Source organism: Glycine soja, chromosome 17 (genome assembly GCF_004193775.1).
Source record: "Glycine soja cultivar W05 chromosome 17, ASM419377v2, whole genome shotgun sequence".
NCBI classification, from domain to species: Eukaryota; Viridiplantae; Streptophyta; class Magnoliopsida; order Fabales; family Fabaceae; genus Glycine; species Glycine soja.
In genome coordinates, this window is record NC_041018.1 from 35,003,158 (window position 1) to 35,013,425 (window position 10,268).

Genomic DNA, 10,268 nt, shown 5'->3' on the forward strand with positions numbered 1-10,268 from the left:
CATTACTTGTTTCACCTCCTTCGCTGGACCCTCAACACTGCATTTCGCAGCCGCACACTAGGGATATCCACCAGTTTCATCAGACACCGTTGCCACCTCCAAAAGACCCCTGGTTCTCATTCGACTTCCAATGCCAACCTTTACAGAGCCTTTCCCTCCACCAAAATTAAGTCCCTATTTCCAAACTCATGCTTCTTCATCAGACCCCAACACACCCTTTGTCATTCTCCAACATTTCGCACCCTCACTCACAACTTATATCAATCACTACCGCTACCATCCTTGACCCAACATTCAATAACAAGCATACTTCCAAGGATCTCATCCATGGCTTCTGTGACAATCCAACAACTTGTAAAAGTGAAGCCACTAGAAGAGAAAACAATCTCGATGTACTTTGAACAAGTTGCGACGACACCTACAAAGCTACAACCACTAGTGACACAACCTTTGATTGTGCCAAAAATGCAAGCATCATTTTTCTCAACCTCGCTGAGTGTGGCTTACGGCACAAAGCAGTACACCTTGCCCATGAGGGATTTTCTTCCTACACCTAGCATTTTTCTAATACACCCAACAATGAGAGGGAGAAACCAAAGATACCCTTACATATAACCCCACACGAATTGGCAATCCGTATAGGCTTACGAATTGCTAATCCGTATAGGGTTATGTGTAAAAAATACATTATTAGATCAAAATTAATTATTACAAAATTTATTATGTAAACTTATATGTGTATTAAATATACATTAGAAATTTTAGCGTTATATATAACGATGTTTATTATTTTTTAACATGATTGACCTATTAGCTTAGTTGGTCAAAGCCATGTGCGCAAAAGTCACAGGTTCAAGACTTGCATGGATCATTAATTTTAAATTATTTTGTAAAACATATTTTTAACAATCCGTATGGATGGAGGATTGGGCAATCTGTATGGGCCTATACGGATTGTCAATCCATATAGACCCATACGAATTGGCCTTATGGATTATCAATTCGTATAGACTATACGAAGAAAAGAAAAAATAGGAAGGAACAAAGAAGAAAAAGTTAAAAAAGGTAAAGTTGAAATTTTTAAAAATATGTTAGGTGTAGAAGAAATTTGAATGGTGTAGAAAGAATAACCCTGCCCAGGACCTCCAAAGGCACCTCTGCCACCACATGCATTTTGCAAAACTCTAACAATCAGAGGCCTAATTCTCTCTCATTGGGCCCGTCAAAACTTTTCCATCTCCCAACCACCTTTACCCCTCTCCACGAGCTTGTTAATTTTTGACCCAACACCAGCCCAACTAGTGACTCTGCCTATGGCCTTTTATTAGCAAAATATATTTATCCTTTATTTATTAATCATCGTTCATCCTTAGTCAATAATTTAATTCATGTGTTGATTAAGCATTCTTAGGACCTTGTGAACAAGGTCCAATGTGGGCTTGTGGGTGATGTTAGGATGGACTTTAAGAGGTTCAAATATGCTCTCAAAATTAAATGGGTAAAAGATTATATTGGATATAGTTGATATGTGTATATTATTTTCATTATAAATAATTAGATGTTGACACATGGATAAATAGTATTCATTGACTAGCATCAATGAGTTCTATGTAGATATACTCCTCTTTTAGGAAATCAATCAATAAAAAATGAATGAAATTAATATTGTTTCCCTTTTATCTTCTTTAATGCTTTCTTTAATGATGTTTTTCTTAGGAGTATGGTTGCATAGTATTATGCTTCCTAACATTCAACCTTCTTTTTTTTGTTCATCACCAGTGCAACATGAGTGCATACCTCAAGAAAAATCTGGAATGGGAAAAATGATTGTCTTTGTTCTCTGAACTTTGTAGCAGATTGACCCTGTTGCAAGGCAAGATTATGCTCTTTGCTATGTCATACAAGGGAATTAGCATACCAGGTATATTTTTGGGGCTTAGCATATGAAAAATTATGGAATGTGCTATTCGATTAGCTTTTGATTTACAATATTTGTACAGTGTCTTTCATGTAGATATGTCATGAGTTTGAGAGGTTCAGAACCTACTTGACTGATCTTAAGGTTGGTTTTTTTTTTTTTTATGATGGCATCAAAATTAAAAGTTCACAAGGATCAATTAAAAATGAATGTCCCAATATTGTTGTTGGTACACCTGGAAGAATACTAGGATTGGCTAGGGATAAAGACCTCTCTTTGAAAAATGTAAGACATTGCATTTTAGATGAATGTGATAAGATGTTAGAATCGCTGGGTACGTTCAATTTCTAAACAATCATTCTGATAATTTAAATCATACCTTTGGAGTTTCTATATATGATATTAATTAGTTTGGTTTTCATTGTTTGGATTCTACAGACAAGAGAAAAGATGTTCAACAAATTTTCATGACTCACCATGCTAAGCAAGTTATGATGTTTTCAACAACAATTAATAAGGAGATTCGCTTAATCTGGAAAAAATTTATGCAAGATGTAATGTCCCATGGCCATTACTACTTATTAGAAGTTTTTTCTTAATTTGTGCGTTCCCAAAAAGAATTTATATATTTAGACTAATAATTTATTGGTTCGTAACGATAATTTTTTTACTGAATAAATAAAAAAAATTCAATAAAATTTTTTGGTTAATTATTTTGTTGTGATTCTCGTTGTCACATATACTTTTTAATGTGATATTCATTTTGTGGAGTAATTAATAGTGGAAAATTAATTCATCAATACAGATAACTAGTACCATGTGGTCCAACAGAAACAAAAAAAACATCAGCCACATCTTTAGGATTGAGTTATGACTTATGAGTATGAATATACAATTTTCTTAAATTGGATTAGTCTGCGGCTGCTATTCCTTTTGTATAAAATTGAAAACTCTCGCTAGGCATTTCTATAGCAAATGTCATATAATTCTTCTTTATCTAATTATACTAATCTTTTTCTAAAATTTATTTGTCTAATTTTATAAGTTTTTTTTTAATTTTTAGATGTACTAATTATTTTTTATATATATTTTTACTTAATTATTTTTTTCAAATATTAATAAAAAAATAATTAAGTGAATAAAGATATAAGAAAAGGATAATTATGAAAAGATAATATAATTAATTAACAAATTTAATATGATTAAATAAACTAATTAATTTTAATAAGGGACATGAATTAGTTAAAAAAATCTTATAATTAAAAATGAAAGGGATAGGGGATAGTTATTATAATTTATTGGTAATTTAGCTTCCACATCGATAGAACTTTATCTAATTATAAAAAAATTATTATTAATATTATAAACATTTTAACGGAAAAATGACACATCAAACTAATAGATAATTCTATTAATATAAAAAAATAGATATATTATTAATACATCATACCATAAGTGTAAATTAACAATATCTTCCCTGTATATATAGTTTAAGTTAAAATTATACTTTCTTTAGTTTTGAATATATATATATATATATATATATATATATATATATATATATATATATATATATATATATATATATATATATATATATTTCTTGGTATCAAATATAAAAAAATATCTAATTTTATCCTATTCAATATTATTATCTTTAAAATATTCTTAATTTAATTGAAGTTCTAATTTTAATGATTATTTCTTAATATTAATATCAAGTTTTAAGTTTAAAAAAATATTTTTTGATTAAAATTAATGTAATTAAATATGATTAATGAACTTTCATGGTCTAATGTTTTTTTTTCTCCTATATTTGAAACAAAATAAAAAAAAATAATCGCAATGGAGGTATCTTAATAACTATCTATTAATAATTGATATTTTTTTAAAAGATAAGAATTTCGATACTCTATTTGAATAAAATGAGCATTTCATTATTTTTTAAACTAATAGTTTTATATCAAATATTAAACTGAACAATAAAATTATTGACTTTTATCATTCAATTTAAAATTTATATTCTTTAATTTATAATTTTAAAACGATTACATATTCATTTATTTAAAAAAAACGAAGTGGATTTATTATTATTTACAAAGTGGAGAAAGCTTACATTCGACACCAACTTAATTAATGTTTAAAATTAATTCTCCAATAAATACTTCTGCTTTTTTTTTTTTTTGTGTCTGAATCAGGGAATGAGGGAAATACTAGTAAGAGTTGACTTTTGAAAAGAAAAAAAAAAAACAGTTCAGAGAGAAACAAGACTTTTACATGGTCATTGAGGTGACTTGCATATACTCCTCCCTTTTCCTCAATAAAAAGGAAAATAAATAAATGCAATTAAAAGACAATATATTTTCCCCATGATGCAGGAAGCATTTATTGATTACCAACGACTTGTATCATAACTGCCCCATAATTGTGTCAATTTCTTGTTTATGGTAATGTAGACTTAGTGGCAGCTGGTTGCATATGGTAAATGTAGACCACATGACTTTGATACTAAGAAATTGCCGGGTCCCATTCTCTCTTTAACACGGTATACTACCCCAAAAAAAAACACTTTTAGAACGGTTAAAATTGATTGGCATGTGATGATCTTCATATATTATTAAAAAAAAAAAAATTGTTGTGATGCATATTTTGGTACTCGAATTTAGTTATAAAAAATTTCATTTATAAATCGGTTAGTTTAAGTGTACTAGTTTTATCCTTTTTTTTTGTCATTTAAAATATTGTAATATTTGGACATGGTTGTGAATGAAACAGTACTAATGTGAATATTTGAGATATGGCAAGCTATGTATATTGGCTAGCCTTGCCAAACAAATGAGACTATGGATCCTCCAAAATGGGGTGGCCAGATTTCTAAACATCTTTCATCGAATTACATTCAAGATAAGAAAAATAGGAATGACAGAAATACATATACTATTTAATATATCCTTTTTAGCATGTAAATTTTTTTATTAGTTAAAATTTATTAAAAATCATAATATTAGAAAAAATATATTAAATAGAATGTAGAACTCATAATATTTTTATAATATTTAATATATTTCAACTAATAACAAGAAAAAGAAATGTGTTTAAATGAATGTGTTTCTAACATATATCTAAGAGCAAAAATATTAGCAATCCATTTTCTAGTCTCTAGTATATATTTTTAACACATTTACAATTATACTTTTAACACATTTTTTATTATTTATTTTTTTTTTTCGTACCCCATTACCCGGAGGCTCTTCGCTATGCGAATTTTACTGATGTTTTATAAATTAAATTTTAATATATGTTAATTAATAATAAAATATGTTGAAAGAAGAATATTAAAGAATATATTGTTGCACCCATTTTAGATAATTATCTCCTCCAAAATATTGCCCTAATATTATAATCCAAAAAATGTTTAAATTGTCGTGTTTGACAAGTAAAAATAAAGGGCGTTGGTTTTAACACATAATTGTTTTACTATTTAAATATATTTTTTTTTCTTACAATTATATGTTCTTGGAAAACAATTCTGTTCCAAACACAATTGAACAACAAATGTGACCATATCTCCTAACATGAATTCAAATCCCCCCTCTCTCTCTCAACAAATATGATAATAAAAAATAAAACAAAAAAAAATTCTATAAAATGGTATATATTTGGTCCGTCAGTTCAATGGCGGACTCAAGACCCTAAGTCAGTAAGGATAAATTATAAAAAATAAAAATTAATGGGTTCAACTATATAAATATATATGAAATAAAATACAAAAATATAAAATTTTATTTACAATTTTTAATTTAAAAGAAAATTTATTAATGAATTTTAAAAAATGAAGAGATATAAGTGCATACTTCACCATAGTGTAGGTCCGCCAGTGTTCGTCACATTACATCTAACTCCACATAGTATATTATGAAATGATTTTGTTATATTTTTTTAATTATTATCTTTATATATAGAGAGAGGATCGAATCAAAATATAATGCATTATTCAATAATTTTTCTATAGAGCTTAAGAAAATTATTATGATTCACAAAGAAAGTTTTTAATTATCCACCTCTATATATAAATAAATAGTCTTCGTTTTTAGATAGATCTCCAATCTTTTTTGTTCTCCTTAAAGACACATAATTTCATCATGTATTTACTTTTTATGTTTTAAAATTTTTAAATTATTAATAATTTTAAAATTTTAGTCTCAAAATTTCTTTTTATTTATCAATATAATTCTTTTAAATTCTACTATATATTAGCCTTTTTCTTCTCAAATTAATTTTCCTCTTTATATTAAAAAAAAAAATAGACAACATATATTATATATTACAATATATAGTGCATATGGAACCATCAACATCATACAACATGATTTATATTAAAACAGAAAAATTATTGAATAATTTTTTATAGTAGTATTTTGGTTTGATACTATATATATATATATAATTTCAAAGTATCCCTCTAAGGCTCTAACTAACTTGATTACAATATATAGTGCATATGGTAATAACATCATACAGTAGTATAAGAGTATCAATAACCATCACTTTTACACAATCCCAACCAAAAAAGCATGTGATAAAGATAGAAGAAAATGGGCATGCTATATATTTCAGTATTAGCCATGACACCAAAGCTTCTTTTTTTGCTTTATTTCTTTCTATTTAATTTTAATCCGAAAGTTTAATTACTCGAACCACAGGGATGATTCCAATTAAGAAGCTCATCAATCATCTGCATGGCAATTCTATCCTCTTCGTCACCATAACCATCACCATGACCAACACTAGGTTTTGGTGGTGACCCTCCTGCTGCTGATGATGATACACTTGATGACTCACCCTCTGCATGTAATTTCTTTCCAATCTCAACCCTTACAATCCAGTTAGAGTCTGAATGTGGTCCTGCACCCTTTTGCCACACTCCAATGTGGGAATTGTCAGCATCTAGCCTTAGACATGTGAGGGATGGAGAAGGGTCTTTGCAGCATCTCTTGAGCTTCCTACTCAGATGCTCAGAAAGAACATTTGGAGATGAGAAAGGGTCTACACACGGAGTAGTAGTAGTAGCACCTTGAGGCTGATTCATTTGTGTAGGGAAATTGGTCTTGGCATTTTGACCACTCATCAAAATTGCTGCTTGGTCATATGCCCTTGCTGCAGCCTCTGCTGTCTCAAATGTACCTAGCCACACCCTTCTCTTCCTGTCCATTAAAAAAAATCTCAGTTAATATAAACTTTATTCAATTAACTGATATTGATCAATAGATACTATAAATATTATATAGGTCCTATATTAATGCTTTAATGTATCATGCATATTAAGAGAATGATCTAAACAAAGGTCCAACAAGTTGTTTGTTAAAAAGAACTCATTATGATTTTCTTTAAGTAGGTCTTGATTGAGTATTATGAATAAAAAAAAATATAATATCAGATTTAGTTAGATTCTCTTATATATATTAATCATCAATAAAATTGATAAATATTTTAAACTAATATCAACATGACTCAAATTATATTAAGAAAATGGTTCATTAATCGTATATGTGAATCTTAAACCAAAAGGTGCCTCTTAAACATCATGTTTGAGATATAGAAGTTTTAACTATTAGCTTTTTATTAGACGCAAAAAACTATGACTGAGACGTGAAACCAAACACACTAATTAACTAACAATTCCTTTTCTAACAAGGCCAAAACTAACAACTAATTAGCTATTACTACATGAATTGTGTATGTGAGATTGATTATGAAAATAGAAACATAACTAACTACATGAGGTAATATTATAAACTATGGTGTTTCATGAGGTAATTACAGCAAGGGGTGACGAATTTCTGAGACCCATGAGCCCCATTGGCGCTGTCTTACTCCCCTGAACTTCTTTGCTTGTACCATATTGATGATGGCTTTGTGCGGTGGGTGTTTCTGCTTGAGCAAATGAAACGGTATTTGGTAGAGAAATGTGGAGAAAATTAAGACTGAATGAAGAGAACCTAAGTACGAGGTAAGATGAAATGTGGAGGAAATTAATATGGGGTTGAGAAGATAGTACCGTGCCAATTTGTGGGAGTTATAACTAGACAGATTGTGATAGTGCCCTTGCGAGATTTATATAGATTGTCGGTGGGAATTGACGCCAGACAAATTATTAGGCATTCTATTCCATATCAAATATGGTCCAGCTAATTAATGCAGGATGCTACAAGTATATTCTATTAAATGTTTTACGTTATTTACAAAAATAAATATTAGTAATTAATAACTTTCGTAAGCTTAAAAAAATATTTTTTTTCATAGCTTCTACATATTAATACTTTTAAAAAAAATAATGATTTACTAGACACCCTCTTTTGTGTGTGTAATAATCACATTAAGGTTTGATTAATAATTTGAGTTTATACTTATTTAAAATAATGCAATTTAACTTAATTAGTTAAATAAAATATATAAATTATTATAAATTCTATATACATATCTTTAATTTTTAGGAATAAAAAAATATTTATTATTCAAAATCTTCACCATTATTAAATCGACCTTAATTAGTGAGTTAATAGATACCCATTTCATCCCAGGTAGGTAGTCTAATTTTATAGGTTTAAGATGAAACAACCTGCAGCACAAATTCTAAAAAGAAAAAAACTAATCACCGGCCGGAGGATAATTCAAGAATAATCGACTATTCTAAGAGAAGATAATTATCGTATTATAAGAAAAATAATTGTTTTATAATAAACTTTTAAGGGAAGACCTATAAAGGTAATGGAACTTCACATTCTAAGTATGACTTCTACTCCAATTAATTTAACTAGTCTAATCCATGGCCAAATTAACTTGAGTTTCAGAATCCTCGCCAATAACATCCCTGTATCGCTATTCTAATTATTAGGGTTCAATCAATCAGATGATTCAGAGCAGTCAACTAGGATCCAGCTAGAAGGTTTGCAAAAAGCGCGTAGTGCCTAACCTGATTCAATCAAATGAATTGCAAGTTGCAATGTCATTTTGAAAAAGAAAAAAAAAAGTTTAGAAGTTGAAAATATAATTCTAGATTATGCGTTTAAAGAATATTTGTTAAATAATATAAAAAATTCATTTATTAAAAAATACTAGCATTATTTTCTATTTAGTCCTTTTTTCATTTTAAATCTTTACTGACGAATATTTTAAGACACTGATATCTACTAAATTATTTATTTGCAGTTAATTATTAAATGAAGTCATTTCTGATTGTTTTTTTTCTTATCCACCTAAGAATTCCTTTTGAAACTTTGTAGATATGCATTAAAAATTTCGCCTGCAATGTTTGGATAAATCCCTTACATCTAACAACTTAAATAAATGAGCTACACCGGTAGGGCTCCTTTCTGTCCACACAAGTAACAGTGCAAACTAGCTGTGCTCCAAAATTGAAAGAAAAAAAGTAAGATTTTCTCTTCCATCCACCAATATAAATTTTATTGCATGATCATATTGTAATGTTTCTCATCTTTTTGTTAGGCAGTAAGAGTATTTCTTTCTTTGGGCAGCTTGTGGATGTAGTATTAATTTATTTTGAAATAAAAAAAATATTTGCTTTATAACAGAATATTTTAAAGGAAAAAAATGACAAAAAGTTGAATATATTTCTTATATGAATTTAACGTATACCATATATTCACGTGCAATTACAAATTGAGCTCTCATATATAAGTGTAATGTCTAAGTACTAATAGTATAAAATAATCATTTAAATCATAAATTAATTTTTGAATTATTTTAAGATAATTATTTTAAAAATAAATAAATTTATCATATATTATAAATTTTGATTAGATAACTACGTTTTGCACGATCAATACATAAATTTATTATTATCTATTAAATTAATTATCTTCTTTAATTTGCATAAATTAAGTAATTAAGTTTTATATTTAGTATCGAAGGAATATTAGTTTAACAGTTTTAAATATATATCCTTCATAATCAAATTAATCTAGGACATGACGTCAAAAAAATATAGTCGAGGACATTCTAGAAGAGTAAACAGATTAATTCACGGGTCTCAATAGAAAGGTAATATTCTAAGGTAACTAATAATTCTAGAAAATACATTCTTAAAGAAAAAAATAGTATGTAATAAAAAAATGATAACAATAAAACTTTTTCTAGCATACTCTTTAATCTGGGCAGAGATTTTTATTAAAACTCACAATATAAAATTTAATGAACTTCACTCATTATTTAATAAGTTTAACTGTCAAATGATATAAAATAGATGTATATTGTTATTTAATTATAAATTATTATTGATATGATTTTTAAAATAATTATTATATAAAAGTCGATAAATTTATCAAACATG

The 10,268-nt window shown here is 27.8% G+C and overlaps 1 protein-coding gene and 1 pseudogene across 1 annotated transcript; one reads left to right on the plus strand and one right to left on the minus strand.

Moving 5' to 3' along the window:
* Window positions 1-327: 327 nt before the first annotated feature.
* LOC114391697 lies at window positions 328-4,152 on the plus strand (annotated as a pseudogene).
* Window positions 4,153-6,379: 2,227 nt separating this feature from the next.
* Window positions 6,380-7,984, minus strand: LOC114391890 (ethylene-responsive transcription factor SHINE 2-like). The gene is made up of 2 exons (XM_028352889.1): window positions 7,740-7,984; window positions 6,380-7,122 (listed from the first exon to the last, which is right to left on the minus strand). Exons 1-2 carry the CDS (start codon window positions 7,817-7,819, stop codon window positions 6,603-6,605), a joined length of 600 nt encoding a protein of 199 aa, XP_028208690.1. The 5' UTR covers window positions 7,820-7,984; the 3' UTR covers window positions 6,380-6,602.
* Between the last annotated feature and the right edge of the window lie 2,284 nt (window positions 7,985-10,268).